This window comes from Lynx canadensis, chromosome A1, assembly GCF_007474595.2.
Source record: "Lynx canadensis isolate LIC74 chromosome A1, mLynCan4.pri.v2, whole genome shotgun sequence".
NCBI classification, from domain to species: domain Eukaryota; kingdom Metazoa; phylum Chordata; class Mammalia; order Carnivora; family Felidae; genus Lynx; species Lynx canadensis.
The window spans coordinates 135,207,854-135,230,135 of NC_044303.2; the positions used below are offsets into that span (position 1 = coordinate 135,207,854).

Here is a 22,282-nt window from a genome sequence, read left to right on the forward strand (position 1 = left end):
CCCATCATTTCATAGAGTAGGTGGAAAGGATATCGCTTGGTAAAGTTTCGGTAAAGTGGATTCTTAAACATGTAGGTATTTCTCTACTTCTCTATCTCCACTTTAAGAGACATGTTGGAATAATAGGTCAGTACCTGAAACCTAAAACAGAAGAAACTCTTTCCATTAGAGTGTGAGTCACCTTTCAAAATGATTTTATTTTCTGAGGATACTCAGTCAATTTCAGGATGTCCTCTACTTCCAACACCCAAGGAATAAACCATCAAATTCAAAGTTTGACACAAGTCTTAAGTGATGGTAAAAAAAAAAAAAAAAAAAAAAAAAAAGAAAGAAAAGAAAAGAAAAAAAAGGAAAAACCTTGGAAGGGAATTGGCAAAGAGCTGTAAAAGGGCTTTAGGGCAAGCAGGCTGGGCGCGTGCAGATCTCAAAACTGCTGAAAAGAGGGATCTGCGAATAGATGTTTAAAAAGCGGACTCCTCCACGGTTTAATAGTAAAGAGCAGAACACAAGTTGCTGGCATTCCATCTCACCCGTCCTGGGAAGGTCTGAACCGACATCAGATTTTTCTTCAGCAACTAAGTAATCATTCTTAGTGGAAAAATCTGCATTTGAAAACTAACATTTAAGAGACAGTATAATTTCATGTGAGCCTCCACTCCCTACCCGAGGGGCCGTGGTCCGCCAGAGCGACCTACATTTGCTCCGTCATGTCAAGGCTGGAAGGGATCAGTTAGCGTGCGCCCTCTTCATAAAACTCTCTTCCCCAGTCGCGGGCCCGCCTGGCTCCCAGCGGCGGCGGTGCCAGGCTGCTGGAGCTCGTGGCAGCTTGCGGGCGCTAGCCTCTCCGGCTCACCCCTTCACCCTTCCTTCACCCCGGGACGCCACGCGGATAGCGTGGTTTTTCCGCCCACTCCCGAGGCTGTGCTGGCGAGGCCGGGAATTGCAGGGCCTCCCCGCCTTGGCGAGCCCAGGAATCCGAATCCTCCCCGCCCTTGGCACTCCGCTGGGGCGCTGGGGGCTCGAAGGAGGATAGGGGTCGGCTCCAGACCCTCCGATTAGAGACGCAGCCTGTTACGTCTGAAATCATCCCCCACCTCTCCCGGCCCCACCGCCTCTGGTCCCGGAGACACCGGCAGCTGGCTGTGCCGCGGCCTGGCGCAGATCCAGAGCGCTCCGCCGCGGACCTAGCGCGGGGCCCGGCCGCCCGGGGCATCCCCGCGGCCGGGGGCGGAAGGCCGGCCCGGCGGCAGGAAGGGTCCGCAGAGCCGGAGCTCCGCCCCTCCGGCCGCCCAGCTCCAGGGCCGGCACGGTGAGTGGCGGCGGCCGAGGGCGCGGCGCCAGCGGAGAGGGGCGGAGACGTGCGCGCTGGTTGGCGCGGGCTCGGGGGCGGGGCGCGCTGGGCCGGGCCGGAGGCGGGGCCGGCGCCGGGCGCTGGAGCTGCTGGCTGACGGAGAGGAGTCGCGAGCAGCTGGAGCGGAGTTGGAGGAAGCGGCGTCCGCGACGAGGGCTGCGGGCTAGCGGGTTGGAGGCGCCGCGCTCGAATCGGGAACGGCTGGCGGGTCGAGGCCGGGTCGGAGGCGCGTCGGAGGCCGCCGCTGCAGCCTGGGCCCCGCAGAGGAAGGAAGCCGGCCGGCAGGGGAGGTAGGCGGCGGCAGCGGGTCCGGGTGTGTGTGCCCGGGAGGGGGAGGCAGTGCGTGCGCGCGCGGCTGCCGCCGTTCTCTTCCTGTCACCAGCAGCCGCTTCTCCTGCAGAGCAGAGCCGGGGGAGAGCGGGCTGGCCGCCGGCATCTCCGGCTCATGGCCAGCGTTTTGCGTGCTCCCGGCCGCCTCAGAGCTCCCGTTTCCTCGGTCCTCTTCCGAGCTGGCTCTAGCTGCACGCCGCCGGGCGCATTCGTCCCCTGAGTTGCAGGCGATCTCGGGCTGGTCTCCACCCCTCCGTTACCGCACACTTCTGAGGGTCCTTGCTGTCGCCTTGCAGTTTTCCGGGGTCCTTCACAGAGCGCCCAAACCGTTGCCTTTGAGTTAGCGGGAAGGAGCGAAGCCTTCCCCCGCGTCCTTCGGCTGCAGCCAGGGTAGCTGCTCGGGCCCTTCCCCCGAGCGGGTGGGGCGGCGGTGGTCCCCGGAGCTCGCCCCGAGCCCCCGCCCTCCGAAGTTTGTCTTCCTCCTCTTCCGGGGTGGGGGAAGTGCGCCTCGGGGCGGCTGGTCGCTGGGGCCCTAACGGCGTTTAGTGCCGGCCGGGCCTGGACAGGTTGTTGGAGGCATATTTAACCGGGTCCTCCAACAGCCCGGAAATCCAGCTTTTTGTAGCGCGGAGCGAGAGTGGAGGGACCTGCCCAGCAATATGGAGCCGGCTAGGGAGAGCAAGAGAGTGTGGCAAGCCCGAGCTAAAATATCGTGGGGGAATTATCTGGCAACCGCTGCTCTAACACTCACTTCCCAAGAGCAGAAACTGCCCCGCAGATCGCAAGACAAAGAGAACTGGAAAGCTCAGGCCAGGCACTCCAGTACCGATACATACTTTGGTAACCTGAATTGGAGCATGAACTAGAAGGGTGTGAGTGGAATGGCTGTTACATGTTGAATGCAGAATGTGTGTGAACTGGATTGGGGGAAATTCTTAGGCTTCCCTGAGTGCTGTTAACATGGAAAAGGTCTCCCTTCCACCGTTAATCCCTGGTGGAGCTGCAGCACTGTTGGTGTCTGAGTATGAGTTTACTCTTTATTGGGGGGGGGGGGAGGGTTGACTTTGGAAGCGGTACGGGGTTGGTTTTTTTCTTTTTTTCTTTTCCTGTTCTCTTCTTTTTCTCTTTGTCATTCAGTGCGAAGTACGACTGGATAAAACAGTTCCGGGTTTTGAGTGCAGCCTAAGATTGTCATTTCAGCGTAAGGAGGTTCAAGTTTTAGTTGTTAGGCGGGACTTTCACCAAGCTTATTGACCTAGGCATTTATGTGGAATTGCATTTTAATGTTTCATTAGCTTGGGTTACGTTTTCCACTTTAAAAATGGGTAGGTAAGCTAGAAAAGATCGGAGTAGACATGTTTATTTCTGAGGTATGCTCTCAGAATAAAGGATCTTCAGGGTGCAAATAATTGGGGATTTGGGGAATTCTGCACAGAAGGCCACAAATATTAATCTTAAAAAAGAAAAATAAAAGCACCCCCCCCCACAGTTCCTTAATACATTTCACCTTTCTTGAAATTAACAGTTAAAACTCAGAGGATAGCTTCTTAGAAACAAAAGTTGCTTAAACTTTGGGAAGCAAGTGTTTTTTGGTTGTTACAAAGAAAATACCTTAAGAGTAATTCTTTTTTTGGGGGGAGGGTCCCTGTAAAGTTCTAGAAGGTGTGTTTGGTTCAGAATCAAGGTTTAAACTGGAAAGGTCAGTGGAGGAGACCTACCTGCCTTACAGAATTGTTGGGTTATGTCACTGCTGGCCTCTTCAGCTTTTATATGCTAGTTGTAGACAGGTAGTAGATAGTCATACTTTTCCATAACAATGTACGGGTTTTTATGATTGGAAGGAAGTTCTGTGTATCTCAAACTGGCTTTCAAAGTGCTATGTGCATTTGCTTTCTAACTTCCATCTTGTTTTGGGACCTGTTCTTGTCAGTTGCATAACAGAACTCTGGTGCACACTGGCTATCTGCTGTTTTATCTGCTTTTTGTAAAATGATGTTTATCACTGTGTCTTTTCTCACGTATGATGCCGATAGTGTGAAAAAGCACTTCCCTTCCCATTGGTTAATTATATTGTCTTTTCTTAGCTATTTTTTGTTTAATTTATCAAGATCAGGAAATCCCCACAGCATAAAGTTGGTTTGGAGGAATGAAGTGGTATAATAAGTTACAGTTACCACATATTTTGGTTGTTGGTAGTGATTCTGGTAGTATGCGTTTATCTTCTGGAAATGCCAATTGTATCTAAGCTGATTTCTGAAGGGCTTTGTATCTTCAATGCAAAGATATACCACCTACCTACCCAAATCTTGTGTTGTTAAACGTGTGACCATACCTTTAATTAAATTCTTCTGTGAATGGCGTGTGATTTTTAAATTAGTGTGTTGGTCAAAATCTCCTTTTTTTCTTATATAGTTCAGGGATCAGGTTCTAAAAAGGCATCCACTCTGAAAGATTGTCCATATGCTCATTAAAACAGGAAGAATTTCAGTTCACCTTTTATTGTGTTTGCATTTTGTGATTTTCAAAATGCGTTTTATTGAATAAAGCGATGGTGAAGGAGCAGATTCAAAGAAAGTGATTTAATGGTTAGGTTAGATCATAGAAAGCTGAGATAATGGTTGCATTTAGAGTTTTGCTTTTAATTCTCTCACCTGTGGGGCATACACCATGCAGAAGAAAATGAGAACTGTTTTTTTCTGTACGTTACACATTTTAAATAGGCTCCCCACAGATCTCCCTGTTTTGGAGGACACAGGGATTTTCCAGAGAAGGCAAGAGAATGGAGCCTCTTAGTAAAGCTGTTAGAAAATGAGGTTGCTTATCAGTGGAGGGAATGGCTTATCAATTTAGCTTTTTGCCTTAGAAGGCACAATATAAATTGTGTAGCAACTATTAATAAAAGACTTAGGTTGTAAGTAATTTTTGAAATATAGGTATTATTTATTGCTTTTTTTCTCTGTCTCTTCCACCTATATCCTAATGTGATTTCTTGTTATGCTTCTGCCAACGCTCTTATTGGAATTACTTGCCTAAAAGAATGGCAATTAAAGGCCATTTCATGTACATTATGCCAAATGAGCTGAAAAATAGACTACATAATTACTCATAAACTTGTCTGTTTGGCTTATGTTAGGGTTTTTTGTTTTTTGTTTTTTTTTTTTTTTTTGAAAGGGTACAATGAGCTTAGCATAGCTTTTGCTGAAGAAAAAAATCCTGCTATAAAAACATCTTTGGAGATTTTATCTTCCCAGCATTGTCCTCCTTAAAGTAAATAAAATACATACCCACAGGCACCTGAAGTGAAAATAGTTTTCAGGTTAAGGATCACCCCAGAAAGTACTGAAATCACAGGAGTTTGGGCAAAGTGTGAGAAGACTCCAGCACTGTGCAGAGTGAGTTAATAAAGCGAGGTCCCTGGACAGGCATGCCTTGCCCCTCCCCTCCCTGGCTGGACCCCGGTGGTCCAGACCCTGAGAGGAGCGAGGGCTGCAACCTAAGGACGCAGCTCCCTTTAGTCCCTGGAGGACTGTGTTAGTGCCTGTCATCTTTTCTCTTTGAGGGCAGCTAGATCACCATATCCTGTTGGAGAAGTCTTGGCCCCTCCCTGGTCTCTCCAGAACCACCCTCTCCCTCAGGCGGGGAGAGAACTAGGTGGGCAAAGTCCACCTGCTGCCTTTATGTGTCTGTCTGAAAAGAAGTTAAGGAGACAGCAGACTTTTATTTTGGCTAACTTCAGGATGCATTTACAAGGGTTTGCAAGCATTTAGAGGCAACACACACACACACACACAAATTCCTAGCAAATTTTCCTCTTTCAGGTAGGAAATGTATAATTGGAAGTAAGGGATGTTGAATACTAGTAGCCATAATAATAATGATATCAGTGATAACATAGCCGCAGTTTACTAGCTATGTAACGTCAGGCAGATTATCTAAGTTTTCTGTGCTTGTTTTCTCATCAGTAAAATGGGGATACAAATTGTATCTAGGAAGTTGTAAGGGTTAAATGAGTTGGTATATATGAAACTCTTAAGAGCTGTGCCTGATCCATAGTAAACACTACGTTGGTGTTAATTGTATTAAGCTCTAATTATCCAGCACAGAGCTTAGCACTTTATAGATGTAATTTCATTTAATCGTCCTAGTAACCCTGTAAGGTGCAGGTTTGCTTATTGTATCTGCCTCATAGATGATAAAATTGTGCCACGGAGAGATCTGAGTAACTTGCCCAAGGTTAAAAATCCAGACAGTGATGGGGACAGCTGCCCGCGTCTGAAGCTCAGTGCTTATACTAATCTTCTTGCTAAGACTTTTGCAAAATAGCGCTGCATTTTCACAAGAGGAGCCAGTTCAGATCATCTTCCTTAGTCCTCTTCGTTCCAGGGCCTTTTCCTCAGTACCTGTTCACCGTGATGAGGCAGAGAACCAGAATAGTCACCCCCCTGGCCTTTCCCGGGTGATGGCATATGTTTCTGAGGCCCCTCAGAAGCTGCTGGAGGAGCATCGGCATCTTTCTGCCAGCCTCCTGGTGATGACTCCAGCTGGACCTGGGTCTCTGTTCTCTGCCCCTCCTCAGGTGCTCCGGCTCTGTGTCATCACTTGGTTTTCTGCAGAGTCCTGCCTCCTGGTTATTTCACCTAGTACCCCTGTACTGTCCTGTACCCCTCCTAGCCTCACTGCTCCTCGGGTGCCAAACGGGCTTGCAGGCAGGAGTCTTCATCTAAACACCCTGCTTGCCCACAGTAGGGACTCAGCCCTGAGGGTTGCGATCATCAGCACGTTCTGGTTGGTTTGAAAATAAATGGGGGTGTTTGATGACTATTGATTTAGGTTCAATTTAACTTTGCTCTGGCTTTGATTTTTATGATTTCCAGAACACTATACTTGAAAGGTGGAAAGCTTTTTAAATAATTTCTTAATTTAGGTTGGGAGCTTGCCCTAGACTCAGACCTAGCACCGGGAGGACAGAGAAATGGAATGTAGGGGAGTGGGGGTCGGGGTCCATGAACACTCCATGGCCTTTGCATCTGAGCCTATGCATCTGAACATCCAATGTGTGCTGGGACCCAGTGCCAAACTGCTAATTTAACCACAGGATAGAATTGTATGATTAGAGTATATTCTTGATTTATTTGAAGTGATTTTAATATATCTTATATTCCTTCCTCCCATTAAGTTTGCTAAATCCTTGTCCTTTGTAAAAGGGGAGTAAGTCAACACAAAGTCAGAGCACTTTGCAAAGAATTTTGTTTGGTTCTCTGCCAGAATGCCTGCAGATTAGAGTGTTAAATTGAAAATTTACATTGAGGCATTTGAACATTAAGAAGTCATGGATTGCTGATTGTCAGACATCAGACACAACTTTATTTTGAGGCACAGAATAAGAATAGATCAGTATCTTAGCAAAGAGAGAAAATACACTTCTGATAAATGGTGTGACAGGCAATCTTTGAAAAGATTGAAAGACTGGAGCACAATAATTACTGTTAAAGAAATTTTGAACTATTACATGTGATGTTATATGAGTAAGCTTGTTATTTGTTGATGGGATTTCTTTATACCTTTTACAGTAATTTACATGTGCAGTAGCTTAGAGCCCAGATTAGAAAACTGCATTACTTATTTGAAAACATTAATTTATGGATGGTAGATATTTTTCACATATAAAACCTTTACTATGTTAACAATTATGTTGGATCTAGGTGGAAATAGTTCATTGGACAGGTGAACATAGCCAAGGAGATTAGAGCCATAATCTTGTGAATCTTGGCAACATGTATCTGGTCAATCTGGGTAGTTTGGGCTCCAAATTGATCTTAGGAGGGTTATGTTACACAGGCAATGCCGGTGCCTCAGGCTGCTGAGTTTTCTGCAGTCCTGGGGAGAATTTGAGGGTAAGGGAAAAACGAAAAACAAAAAACTTGCCAGTTGTCAAGATATGATAGCTCTTGTGACTATGGTTTAATGTTTCCCATATCCCCCCTCAGGAGGAGCTGAGTTGTTAGAAATTGTGTAGTCAGGGGCCTGGGACAGCGGTAGGGGACATAGATTCCAAGAGGGGTACAGGTGGCAGTAGTTGAAGCTCTTAGAGCAGAAGTGGGCAGGATTCCAGAAGTGGGCAGCCTTCCAGAAGTGATGTGCCCAGTATTCTTTTATTCATAGTTTATAGACTTCTTTGGCAAGGATGCATTTTACTGAAGTCTCTTTGGAAGAAAATTTGCATTGTCTAAGATACTGGGTCCTGAACTTGATGGGACTGCTGCCAGGTTGTAGTGGCTTTTTTTGGCAGGTGTGTTTGTGAAAGAGCCACAGACACTATCAGTAGGGCCACTGTCACAGAGAGTAAATAGAAAGCAGACATTCAAGGTTAATCTGGAGGGCCAGAGTATGCAGGCAAGGAATCTGCATCATTAACCCCATGGACCGACCAGGGCTGTCTTTTGTCATCAAAGCAAGTTGAATTTGGGCAGTAGGTTTTCGTGGTGTTAAAAGTGGTAGACCTGGAGCTAAAGTACTTGAAGGTGACTTGTGATTCCTCCCATCAGTTGATCAGTGTTACCATGGCCAAGGTACTAAATTCTTTGTTATCTCAGTTTCCTCCTCTGCAAAATGAGAATATTGATAGTGCTGCCTCAGGGTTATGCTGAGTATTGACCCAACATGCTGGGGCGCGTATAGATCCCATTAAGCGTTAGATGATTCTGATTGAATGAGTTAATACACACAGAGCTCCCAGTAGGTATTAGATAAGGAGGAAGAGGAAAAAGATTGGATAGATTAGCATACATACAGCTTCCAGTAGTGTTAGATGATGCCCGTGATGACCAATATGACAGTGACCGTCATTGAAATGGGATGGCCATCGGGAGAAATTGTGTATTGTGCAGCAGGGTAGAAGAGCCTGCCTCTTCTCCCTGGCCAAGACAGGATAGGGACAGGACACTATCCAGTCCCCACCCACATGACTAGTCAGCTCTCCCTCTTCTCTTACAAGGTTGCTCTCCAACCACTTTGTTGGCACTGAATCTTGGCCAACCTTGAATTGTTTTGATTGATCTTCGTGCCCTTGGCATTGTTGAGTCCCAGAAGACAGGAATGGTGTGTTCTTATAATCTTAGCGTCATAGAAGATGTGGCTTTTTTTTTTGTTTTGTTTTTGTTTTGTTGTTTTTTTTTTTTTTTTTAATCCAATGAGAGCCCAGAATTCTGCGCAGGATTCTTCTAACAGGGAAAGTCAGGTTCTCCTTACAAACATTGAGGGACGGGAATTTGTAGAGATATATGGGTCTCTGGCACCTGGGTGGGAATTGCTAACTCTCAGGTCTGGCCTTCTTGAGGTCATCACGTTCCTCAGGGTTTTTTTCCTCTTTGCACAGATTTAGCCTCAGGCCAACATTAGTATAATTTTCAGGTTTGCAAAACCTTGACCACACGTGGAGCCTCTTAGTGTGGCCTCTGCTGTTGAGGAACATGCATATCTACAGAGGTGTGCTGTGATGGGGGGCCTGGTGGCTGCTGAGGACTGTGTGGGGGAGAGAGTGATTAAGAGAGACAGGGCGGGAGGGAGAGAGAAAGGGAGGAAGAGAGGGAGCATAAAATACTCGCCATTCTGTGAAGAATCTCACCAAACTGGCCCACTGGGTTGTTGAAATAGAGGAAGCCATAGGCAGCAGCTGGTGGGAAGATCTCTCCAACCTACTAGTTGAAGATGGTTTTTTTTTTTTTTTTTCTTTCCATAAAGACCTACATTGCCAGGAAAAGCTAACAAAAATTTCAAGGCAGATTTGGAGGAATTAAATTATTCTTAGGCATGTTGCCTGGTTTCCAGGCATTTAGGGATATGTAAATTTTCATGTTCTTTAGAGTTCTGTGTCTCATTTGTACAGAGTACATTAGTACTAAAAACGAAATTTGCTAGTTCTACATTTTTGTGTGATTTTCTGCAGTGAATATTTAATTTGATCCTGGATCTATCAAAAGGAGAGGTTGTCTTCAAACATAATATAGTTTATTTTTCTCCTACACCCTGATGGTTGCTTTAATTTTTTTTAATCCGATGACTGAAACACAAAGTAGAATATCTATCTCAAATTAATATTCTTACTCTGCAAAGGTTTCCAGTGTTTGTTTTTTACTTCTTTTAATTTTAACTCTCCTAAGAGTGTTACTGTACTATGGCTAAGAGGCTCTATAACCGTGTAAAGTTGAATGCTTTATGCTTCTGAATGCCAGCATTACTGTCTGCGATTAGATCTTACTTCTTAAGATGCATACGCCGATGAGTTCCTTTAATACTAAACATCTAAAGTGGCCCCACTCGTTAAAACGTTATCAAGCTGTCTTTGATATAGAACACTGATATTCTGTGGCTGTCGCGGATGGCTTTGTGACTTGGCCAGCTTAACTGAAACCTTTAGGTTGCTTTTACTCTTTGTAATAAAGATAGCATTGAGAAACAACTAGGGTGCAAAGCGTGTACATGGACACCCTGTTCTATTGGCAGGCAGGCCCCTTGCTGACTTTCCCTCTCGAGAGTCTGGAATCCCTCTGCCTCCACTATGTTAAAAAAAGAGAAAAGCTTGCAACTGCTCGTTTTCCCCGACACTGGGGCTGTCTTTCCAGGGTGATTTCCCACAACCATCTCTGCTTTCTCTTCAGTTCTTTAACTCCTCAAATTCTAGTTAGTATCCTCAATACCTCTAGACTGGGGTCTGCTTTCTCAAAAGCCAGTGATGATGCGGTGATGGGCAGAGCCCAGGTTACCTGGCCTTGCCTCACTTTCCTCCCTGCTGGAGGCCCCTGTGGGATTTGGTCTCAGGGATTCGCTTTTCCCACCAAAACCCTCTAATTTATTATTTCCCGCACATAGGGTTTGTGTCCAAAGCTTGACTTTGCTTTTTCAGGTGTGTTCAGCGAACCCCAGTGTTTGATCCTTGCATCATTTTTTAACCTTTAATATTTTTCCTTGTGAGTTCCTCCATTCCACTGAGTTCAGGCTTGCCTTATTTGCAGCTGATCACCAGATCTGTAGCATGTTCCCTGTCTTAGAGTCCCAGACCAGGTTTTCCCCTGCCTCCCACCGTCCTTGCATCTGTAAGCCTGTCAGTCCTCTTGGCTTCCCTTTGCCTGATACCCGTGGCTAAATTCTTTTAACGAACTCAGGTTCAGGCCTTTTGCTGCTGTCCTGACCCACATTTGAGCATCGCCGCATCCACTCAGGCTTCTTCGGCAGCGTCTGTTATTTCATTCTTCTCCTTTCCATACCTTCTGCTGCCACCTTGGTTCATGCCCTCAGGACCCTTTTGCCCAGACCACTGCAGAACACAGTTGACACCTTTCCTCACCTCTTCTATCCCTATGCCAATCTGTCCTAGTCGCTGTTACTAGATTGAGATTCTTTAAGTGCATCTCTGACCTTGCTGCTCCCCTCTCTCCACGCATTTTCAGTGGCGTCCTAAATTGGACCACATGACTCACAAACTCAGTGCAGGCATGCATCATGTCATATAACCCCTACCTATCTTCCTAATCCAGATCCAGTGTTCCCTCTTTGGCTTCAGATGGATTGGACTGCCTGTTCTAGCTCTTCCCAGAATATGACATTTGCTTAGTCACATCTGTACCTAAGATCATGCTACACATTCCATTCTGTCTTCAGATCCCTGCAGTTAGATGTGGTCCCTCCCTCATCGAACCCAATAGCACTTAGTCTCTGCCTGTCTTAGGGTACTGACCTAGTGTTATGGTTCCTTGTTTACCCTTCTTATCTCTGAGACACTGCCACATGCCAGCACACCTCCCACCCCTGCCTGGTGTTCTTACTAATCTTTGTTGTATGTATCATGTTGAGCAATAGCACAACGGCCTGTGCATGTATGCCAAATTGATTAAATACTTGTTGAATGGAAGTAGAAATTCAAATTCACACAGATGGCAAAGTGTGATGTTCATTCATAAGCCTTGTTTTTCCTTTGCTAGGTGAAGCTCGCGTGTGGAGTGCAACAGTAAAATCAGACGCCAGATGGACAGTGTGACAAGAGTGTCAGAAAGGATTGGGCCTCGCTGTGAGAGTCAGCCTGGAGGCCAAGTGTTGATGAGTTGCTGAAAAGGAAGCCAGTGGGAGGACTGCGGGCCGCAGAGGAAGTGGCACTCTGTCTTCAGTCACACCATTGATGGAGGACAGATGGACAGCCGGACATCCAGTCACCTCTCCTCTTAAACCTTTGGAGAGTTGTCCTTTGTCCTCTGCTGGACACATATTAGGAATCTTAACATACTCTCTGAATTCGCTTTCCATAGAAACGTAAAATCAGACTGCAGTGTGTAACGAGACGTCTGTTGCATGGTGACAGGTTTGCAACCATGAGTGCCGAGGGCTACCAGTACCGGGCGCTGTATGATTACAAAAAAGAAAGAGAAGAAGATATTGACTTGCACTTGGGCGATGTATTGACTGTGAATAAAGGGTCTTTAGTAGCTCTTGGATTCAGTGACGGACAGGAAGCCAGGCCTGAAGAAATTGGCTGGTTAAATGGTTATAATGAAACCACGGGGGAAAGAGGGGACTTTCCAGGAACTTACGTTGAATATATTGGAAGGAAAAAAATCTCGCCTCCCACACCAAAGCCCCGACCACCTCGACCCCTTCCTGTTGCACCAGGTTCTTCAAAAGCTGAAGCAGACAGTGAGCAACAACAAGGTCAGTGTTAATGAGCGATTGCTTCGTGGTGCACCCCCGCTCCCCCTCCCCCTTTTTTTTTTTTAAGGAAAAGCCTACGATTTGCTTCAGACTGTAGTGTGCTCTGAGCAGAAACTTACTTTGACAACCTTACCTCAATTTATATATGGTACATAAAAACTGGGTCAACCATTACAAGACTGGAAATTTGTGTTTGTGGGGTAGGGAGTTGTCAAAAGACGGAGATGGTGTATGAGAACTTGGTCACTGTCTTGAAACCCTGTTTTTATAGTTGCCATTGAATTAAACATCTCTTGCATCCTTATTCTTTAATTGCTCGTAATACATATAAATAATCCTTTAAGGAAAGAAGAGGGTAAGTCTAACGTCAGTAGATGTAACGTTAATTTGATTGGTATGGAGAAATGTAGAAAGTAATAAAGTGACCCCAGAACTCAGGAGAGAAGAAACCATTGTTTTTATAACCTGGTATCTACCTCTGGGTTTCCTCTCCAGAAACACCGTGGCTGCAGCTGAAACCTAATCCTGTACTCAGTCTAGGTGTAGAGGGAGTTCCCTTCCTTCATCAGCAGTGTCATTTGTAGCATTAATGCCTCTACGGTGCTTGGCCCTCATGAGAAGAAAAAACTTACTGAATACTTTTCTTAAATGGAAACCACCTTAATTCAAAAACCACTCCTTGATCCTGGAGATGGTCCACATTCTAGCTTTGTGCACAGCTGGTCGTTTAAGATTTTTCTTCTGTTCGTTTTCACACAAAGACTAGCCCTTTGCTCCGTTTTGCTGTTATCACCTTTGTTAAATACTCATTTCTTCATCGGTAAATTTCAAGCTTTTTGTTCTTTCTTTCTTTTTTTTCTTTCCCCTACGTAATTTTTTTTTTTTTCTCAGACTGAGAAAGGTTTGGCAAGGTATGTTTAAAACAGGTGGGCCCATTTGCCATGGTTGCATGTTGAGTAAAACTGCCTGTGGCATTACAGTGTCTTTCTGGAAGGGATTCTGATACAATCATGCCTTCTTGAACGTTGGCTTATTCTAGCACATATGAATGAGGTAACAAGAATAAAGGAGCAGAATGCAAGGATAAATAGCTGCTTTTTAACATTGGGTAGCAATAGGATAGGGAATATTTTTAAAAGTCAAGGGTAACTGCATAGGGATACCTGAAGGGATGTGCTCTTTCCTCCCCTGCCCGACCCAACAGGGATACTTGTTTGATGAACATTATACCGTACTTTATAAATCATGTCCAGATAATGTCTTCTACTATACAGTTCCAAAGCAAAAGTTAATTTTTTGTGCAACAAAAACATAAAACATTGACTCTGCATATGTATATATGGTTTTGTCAACCATTGTGTTTCATTTAGCAGATAGAGAGTATACGTGCAATTGGGTTCCCCCCCCCCACCAAATTACATATTTTTAATTTGTTTATTTTTTGAGTTAAAAAAAATTCAAAAGGAAAAATTATTTAATTTGTCCCAGAATACAAAAGATTACAGAATCCTACAAGTATCTGTGTTGGATTACCAGAGAAGATAATTTAAAAGGTGGAAAAAGGGATACCGTGTTGAGATTAGTGACACAAGATTCTGTAAAAATAATTTCTAAGCAAAATTGCATTTGAAAACTGCCATTAGGTATAACTTTTCATTATAAGCAAAGTGATTTTCTCTTTTTAAGCCCGAACCTATTTTATAATGCTTGCTTTCTCATCTGATGCGGTGACAATAGAGATTTTTAACAGCTTTTTCCTTTTTTCTTTTTACTACATGGAAAGTGGACTAAATGAAATTTTTAGCAGAATTTAAGAAAGAAACCATGACATTGTGCATTCAGATATTAGAAAGAGCTGGCCTAAATATAAATGAGTCTTTAGGAGTAACTGAAAGATTGAATAGGCAGTTGAAATGGGATATTGTGAGGGGGCTTTGGTACTAAACTGTAGATTTTCCAGAAATGGAACCTTCTAGTCTCATTTACATATATATGACTGCTATGAAGTAAGAATTCAGTAGCTCCTAGTAGTTGCATGTCACATTGACAAGGAAAGTAGTTGTAAGGACAACTATGGGATTCACTTTCTTTTTGCCCACGTGTATGTTTACTTGGAAGGCTCTGCAGTGACAGATTGTGGGACAGACAGAGAGGATAGTTCTTTTCTTGCTGTCATTGAATTCTTTAGCCCTTTTTCCCTTTTATTCCCCTCTCCTAACTTGATTTAACCTGTTTTTCGTGTTTGACTGTCTTTATTTTATTTTGAAGGTTACCCCTGAGGTCTGAGGATCAAATGCAGTCCTCCTGTTGAGATAGTGTGCCGTGGGGAGTTGGCACACCCCGTAATGGGAATGGGATAGATAGAAGGTGCTCACGCCTGCCTGCCTACTAATTGTGTGGTTCTTGTCTCCTGCTCTTGCAACGTACTCTCTTTTTATTTTTTTAATGTTTATTTTTATTTTTATTTCTTTTTCTTTTTCTTTTTTGGGGGTGAGAGAGAGAGAGAGAGAGTGCAAGCAGGGGAGGAGCAGAGAGAGAGGGAGTCACAGAACCTGAAGCAGACTCCAGGCTCTGAGCTGTCAGCATAGAACCCAATGTGGGGCTCGAACCCACAAACCCTGAGACGATGACCTTAGCTGAAGTTGGATGCTTACTGATTGAGCCACCCTGGCCCCCTTTAAAAATTTTTTTTAAAGTTTATTTTGAGAGGGAGAGTGTGAGCGAGCTTGTGCATGCAAGTGAAGAAGGGACAGAGAGAGAGAGAGAATCCCAAGAGAGCTCTATGCTGTCCAGTCAGAGCTCGATCCCACGACCTCAGTCGAGATTAAGAGTTGGATGCCTAACTGACTGAGCCACCCAGGTGCCCTGTCTCTTCTTAAAAGAAAGTTGTCATTGAGCTTTGGCCAAAGGTAGACTTTGTGTGAGGGATTCCTTCTTACATAATAGAACCCACTTTTCCACTTTCCGTGAATGTTCCTGGAAATAAAGGTGTGAAGGTTAGCTTTTGAAATTCCTTTGAAAATCTGATAAATCTTCCACCAGTACATTTTGCGTACAGTGTCTGAGGAAGCCCAACCCGTGGATTGAATTAAATGTGTGAATTGCACATTGTTGTGTTGATTGGACTTCGAGTCATTCATTCACCATGAATTGCATCCCTGTTTTGTGCCAGAAAATAGTGATGAAAATCGGCATCTAGATTTGAGAGGGATAGCATGCCTTCTGATACCCTGGCCTTCCTCCTCCTACCTCAGGACTCTGCTTCCTTCCCTCTGCTTGGGCAGCTCTTGGGTGACCTACTGTCAGCTCTTGGCTCAAATCTCACGGAGGCTGGCTCTGCTCTCCTTACTTCACGTGGCGACATGCCCCTCTGCTTTCACAAAGCATTTACTTACCATGTTGATATTTTATCATCTGTTCCCTCTGGTAGACTGTAGGCTCCATGAGGGCGAGGGTCTTGGTTGTCCCTCCATTATCCCAAGCATCTAGAACAGTGCAGTAGGTTCTCAGTAAGTGGATAAAGGCTTGCTTCCGAGGTTCATCATCTAGCTGTTTCACATCCCAGGTGACTTGAAAGGAGCCATGTGCTTTGTATGTTCTACACAGGCACACAAGGCTGTGACAGCCCATCCTGTTTTTAGAAATCACAGTTTCTTTGTTCTTTCACACCATTCACATCTGAGGAACCTTGCAGCCTTGGCCGTGACCGTTGCATGCCATGTCTCCAAAGCTGTTATTTAATACTCCAGGGCTTGGGATAGGTAGCTCTGCTAGTGGGAAGTGTGTTAAGCTGATAGTGGGTACTGTCAGCCACTTAAGCAAAGTGATGAGAACATGTGTCAAAAGCAGCAAGTGTCTTCAGGCACAGATTTTATTCCCTTTCCCCTGCTTTCACCTGCTTCCCTTTGCGTGGGGGCTAAAATTGCCAACGAGAGTGTCCCATTACACTTGCCCACAACGCAGTCAAGCCCTATTTGACCTTCGGAGACAACTCCCTTGTGAACAGGTGAAGGGTGTGCAAAATGGGTGTCACGTGGTCCTTGGGGGCACCATGCTGTTGAAAGACTACACTGGCTCCTTCTGCGTTAGGCTCTTCAGACACTGGCATTCCATCCCTGAACACACAGCCCCATCCAGCCATGGTCCCCACTTCTTTGTACACCAAGAAATGGTGGAGGTGGAGATGTAGGGATAGAGGAATGAAAACGTATTCCTTTCTTACGTAAGTAAACCGTGCCGCGGGGCTATTTCTTGAAACCGCATTTTGCGATTCTTTAATTATAAAGTCACGGTCACGTAGAATATTTAGACTAGTGAGATCCTAGGGACAAACTAGAATCTAGTCTACTCTACAAACTAGTGACCGTGTTAGTTTGAATAGAACAAACATTGGAATCAGCTCACTTTCGAGGTCACTTAGGGGTCCAAGTTTGTACCCACCTCTATCCCCCATCCACACACCCTTACCACCCCCATTGCGGACCCTGACCGTGAGTCCCAGGGGCCAGCTGGTTCCACATATAAAACATGAAGCATACATTTGGTAGGACCGATTTTAAATTTTGATCAAAACTCTTTCTAAACAGAAAAGGCAAAAAGCTTCTAACTTGTCTTTGCTTTCAAGGTTCCCCCAGCCATGTTATTTTTACATTTATCACACTCAGCATCTGAGTGCCCCTCCGTGGTTGTCATTCGCCATCTAGAAGGCAAGGCTGTAATAAATCACATAAATTGACTATACTGTACGGAGGTCACAGAAGATAGCGACCTGATCCCAAGTTGCACACCTTTGCTGAGACTCGTGGTCATAACTTACTGCTGTTACTCCCCCAGATAGTACCCGTGAAAGCAGTCGGCTTTGCTTCACAAAGCCCTGCCTTTATGAATTCTGTTTCAGTTGCGATTAGACCTTGTCGTAACTTTCTGCACCTGTTTTCCTACTTAAGTGAGACTTGGCTGTGAGGTCAGAGCATCGTCCTGCTGATGTCCCCTGAATGGTGGGGTAAGACATCCGACTTTTGGTGCTGACTGCCCACCCGGCTTTGTCCATGCTGCTTGTGTGAGAAAGCAAGGCTGGTTAGAGGGTATTTGAAGGTGAAGGCTGTAGAGCTCTGCGTCTGACTTCTGACCAACTGGAAAGTTTAGTCAGCATGCTAGAGATTTTTAGCCACGTGTAAAAATTTAAGTGTTTGACCTCTGTGTTTTAGTATGAAATTAAATACATTTCCAAAGGATATCATCAATAGAATTGATTGGAGACTAGGTCCGGAGAAAACAAATATGCTAATTATTTCTGATAAGATCAGATGTGCCTGACCACTTCTCTTACAATCCCAGAATATATTACTCCTGTGTTAAGTTACATATTATAGTTCTCCCCTCTTGAGTGTCAGCACTGCTGTTCTTTTTTGCTAGATTCTTGACTTTTAAGACATTTTTCCTGTGAATTTGAAATTTAGTTATTTGTCTCCCCAGAAATGTGAAGAGAAAGGAGAGTAATCCCAATGAACAATTTCCATATCCTTGAGAAGAAAATTGACAGAGAAAAGCTTCTCACCTTGGCTGCTTTTTACCAGAAAAGTTCTGCTGGGAGCTGGCTGGCCATGTTCGTTCGGAGCTCTAGGCAAACCCTGATGGCAGATGAGTAGGGAGCATCCCTTGGTATCCCCACACAGAGAGGAAGACATTCCTCCCTCCTTCTTCCAGTCTCTTATTTGACCAGAAGGGCTCTGTTTTCTCTTTTCCAGGACAGTTAAGTTCAAGGTTACAGATAAGACATTATTTGAGGAAAAGATTTCTGCCGTGTTACCATGACCTGTGTCATGTAGAATCACAGAGCTTTGGTACGGAAGTGATACTTTCTTAGGTGAGATATATGTTCAGATGATTTCCTCAAGGGTTCTGGCTATCGACATTTCATTATGTGCTCTTTTTTCCAACATGGGTAAAACGTCCAGTGTCCCTATCTGTACAACCTAAACAAAGCCTCCACACCTCTGCCTCAAACAGGATCTTTGTCAAGTGGAGTGAGCCTCTTCTGTGTCCTAGCCACCCAGCTAATGGTGATGCTCTAATGAAATTTTCTTTATCATAAAAATAGAACTCTGTCTTGCGAAAATGTTGCCTTTTGCATTTAGTCGTCAGTAGATTCTTTGATAACTTTGAGGTCAATCTTTCTGGTTTCTAGGTGAACGCATCTTTGTCGAAGACAGGAGAAATGCTGATTAATAAATACTTCTTCCCAAAGTCAGGGTTTGAGAAAATAATTGAAATTACTAAGTTTAACAACAAATGGTGCCTTGCATCTGCTAAGTAGCATCCAGAAAGGGGAGAATTTTGTATCTCTGGCAAGAAAGAATAGCAAATATGTGATGCCATACACATACCCATGTTTTTCTTTGTAAAACAGATGTTAGCAGTACAGCTGACTGTTGTTTGTATGTGTATCTTCGTTGCAAACACATTTCCATGAGGAATGACACAAAATTGGTTTGAAGGCTGAGGTAGGGGGAAAAATAACTTGGTGTGATGGCTGGAAACGAGAGGCATAATTGCATGATGGATTATATCTAATGTTTCGAGGTCTTGGTCAGTTTTATAGCATTGAGTACCAAAACAGTTCTTAGGCTTTCATTGAAACTAATCTAAATAGAGAAGGTCAAGGTGCACTAGAAGTTGGCTTTATTTTCATTTCTTGGGTATAATCCCTAAAATGTCAAGTTCAACAAGATAACTGTCAGAATACTTTATAAATGTGTTATTCTTACTTACTAATTTCTATAAATGACCACAGTATTTTGTTTTTACTATGATAATTCCATGCACTCTACATTGTTAAAATGTTCTGATAAAATAGAACTTTGCACTTGAAAACAAAAACAAGCAGCAGATCTTCCTGTTTAATTATGTATGCACAACTTTGTCCCAGTGGCTTTCTGCCATCGAAAGCATGGCTGTCACTTTCAGGAATACCTTTTCTGGATACTTCTTGCTTGGAGGTATTTGCATTCATCTGTTCATCTATTTTCAGTTGATAGCTTGTATTATGCGGTGCCTATGGATTCATCTATCCCGTCACAGTTTGAGGCATACTGAAGTTCTGACTGTGAATTTATTACACTGTATTGTAGGAGACTGTTGGTAATTTGATGATCAAATGTGATATCCAAGATAGTAAAGATGTTGGTGTAAGTGAAATATAAATCTCTATGATACATTATTAGAGTCAGAAATTCCACTCTACTTTGCTTCCTCTAAATTCCTTAATCCTTCTTCCTCTCCCTGCCCTTTCCTCCTCCTCCCCTTCTTCCTCCTCCCCCTCCCTCCTCCTCCTCTCCCTCCTCTTCCTCCCCCTCCCTCTCCCTCCCTCCCTCCCTCCCTCCCTTCTTCTTCTTCCTCCTCCTCATCCCTCCTCCTCCACCCTCTCCTCCCCTTCCTGCTCCTCCCCCTCCCTCCCTCTATCTCTCTCTCTCTCTCTCCCTCTCTCTTTCCCTCCCTCCCTTCTTCTTCTTCCTCCTCCTCCCCGTCCTCCCCCTCCTCCTCCCCTCCTCCTCCTCCCCCCTCCCTCCCTCCCTTTCTTCTTCTTCTTCTTCTTCTTCCTCCTCCTCCTCCTCCTCCTCCTCCCCCTCCTCCTCCTCCTCCTCCTCCTCCTCCTGAGCCCCTCCCCATCCTAGTGTTGTCTAGATGTAAAAATAAGAAGTAGATACTGTCTCTGGGTACCTGGGTGGCTCAGTCAGTTGAGCTTCCAACTTGGCTCAAGTCATGATCTCCCGATCTGTGAGTCCGAGCCTCCCGTGGGGCTCTGTGCTGACAGCTCAGAACCTGGACCCTGCTTCGGATTCGGTGTCCATCTCTCTCTCTCTGCTCCTCCCCCACTCAAACTCTGTCTTTCTCTCTCTCTCTCTCTCTCAAAAACAAATGTTAAAAAAAAAAAAGTAGATACTGTCTCTTCTGAGTTTTGGCTGTATTTTTGCTTTAACCTCATATTGACACTTGGTCAGTAAAACTTTCTCCATTCCTACTCATAAGAATTGCTGGAGAAACAAAACCCAGAAAACTTAAGTTGTCACTAGTAGTCGTTCATTAGTACTTCAGCCCAGAATCCAGAAGAAGGGTAAATGGCGAAGGGACTTGGATGGAAACCCAAGCTGGGATGATTGGGCACATGTGCTCCTGTGACCCCCCTGCAAGATCTGATATGGAGGTTGGGCCAGGAAATCAGATGGGATTATTGCTAATGAAAGTGCCACATTGATACCAAGGGTGTTTTTGTTTTTGTTTTTGTTTTTGTTTTTGCAAAACTGTGCACTGTATGATCTTAAGATATATTTCACCAGTGTGAGAACTTACGCTCTCCCTCTGTTGGTGGTCACTGAGGAATGGCTGACATCTAAATTAGTTTGTGACTCCCATTGTGACATATTGTAGTTCATGAGTGAATTAAGAGACACTCATGGAATGCCTCCCTTGCGCTGTGTCTGTGTGTTGTAATTCAATGTGTTGACATGATAGGCGCTCAGAGTTCTTAAGTATTTGTCTAGTGGGTTTTTTGTTAAGTTTTCCAAGGCAGGTAGAGAGGGTGATGGTGTTAACATTTGTCTATTCCAATTAGGAAGATTTGTTTCTTCAGAGCTCTTCAAATTTATGTGATGGAAGTATTAGAATATGTGCCCAAGAGGCAACACATGAGCACAGGCGTTGGGCAAGGCTGCATTGTAAAGTCAGCCAGATTGTTGGGGTCATCCTCATGCTACAAGCTTTATCCTGAGGAAGGAAGCTGCCATATGGCGCCACAACTCAGACTCGGCACACGGTACCATTGCCAAAGCGAGGAGCCCTCGCACTGGTTCCCATTTGCTATTGGTTCTTGGAAAATTCGTTTTTCAAAATTACTTAAAGTTGTGAGTAAGATCATCTATTGTGAATCCGCATTCAACACCTCTGGGTTTATTTTTATCCTATTTTTTAAAATAATTTTTAATGTTTAAGAATGTTGCGTCTTTATCAGTGAACAGTTCATTTGAAATAGATCTTTCCATCCCTGTGTCCTAATGGTAGAAACATAGTTGAATATTTGTATCATTACTTTATAATTTGAAAGTATTTCACAACGTTGCTGACTTGCTTTTTTAGGTAGCCAAAAAATAAATTTCCTATTTTTTGAAGGAGAAAGATTCAGAAAGGTTAGAGCAAAAAGACTTTATTGCTAAATAATATTGAGTATCTACTGAGTACCAAGGAGTGAGATTTAGTGCATTTGGTTAGGACATATCAAAAGTATATATTATTGTCATTGTACCACACTTTCCCCATGGTTGTATTTAAATGTGGAAAATGCCTTTTTCAAAATGTACCTTAAATTAACAAATATCATCAAGACTTTGTTATAAAAAAAAGTACCTGAAAAGTTTGCAGACTTACTGTTTGCCAGGCGTTTTGCTAGACATGTCAGAGATATTTTTCATTTGATTCTTGTATCCACCCTGCACAGATTGCATTCTGACCATTATTTTCCCGATTAAGAAGGTAAAGCTCAGGGGACTGTGCAAATATTTAGAAAGGAGGGGGCTCCATAGAAGGAGCATTCAGAGGGTTCAGAAACACTCCAGCAAGCCCTTGTGTGGTTCTGGGTAAGCAGTCCTTTGTGAAGTTATCAGTAACTGAAGAAACCAGATAGTTGCAGCTTTTTGGGTGGTCTTCAATTATGTTTGTTTTATCAGTTAAGTTTCACTGGCTGTTACATTCATACAGCCACACAACAAATTACCTTTGTTTTACATACAACTCACAACATTTTCTTATGTCTCTTAAATACATTCAAGGGTTGCATCACAAGGAGACTGATGAGGCCAGGAAACCAAGACAAAGTTTTGGGTCTATGTGTGTATATGCAGTTTTCATGGG

At 44.2% G+C, this 22,282-nt stretch overlaps 1 protein-coding gene across 2 annotated transcripts in view; it reads left to right on the plus strand.

Annotated features, from left to right (window-relative positions):
• Nucleotides 1-1,554: 1,554 nt before the first annotated feature.
• PIK3R1 (phosphoinositide-3-kinase regulatory subunit 1) overlaps nucleotides 1,555-22,282 on the plus strand; it is an 85,951-nt gene continuing 65,223 nt past the window's right edge. For both annotated transcript variants that reach the window (XM_030322287.1, XM_030322291.1), the window contains exons 1-2: nucleotides 1,555-1,641; nucleotides 11,659-12,379. In XM_030322287.1, the coding sequence (XP_030178147.1) occupies nucleotides 12,043-12,379 (337 nt within the window). In that variant the 5' untranslated portion in view covers nucleotides 1,555-1,641; nucleotides 11,659-12,042. The remainder of the gene's footprint in view (nucleotides 1,642-11,658; nucleotides 12,380-22,282) is intronic.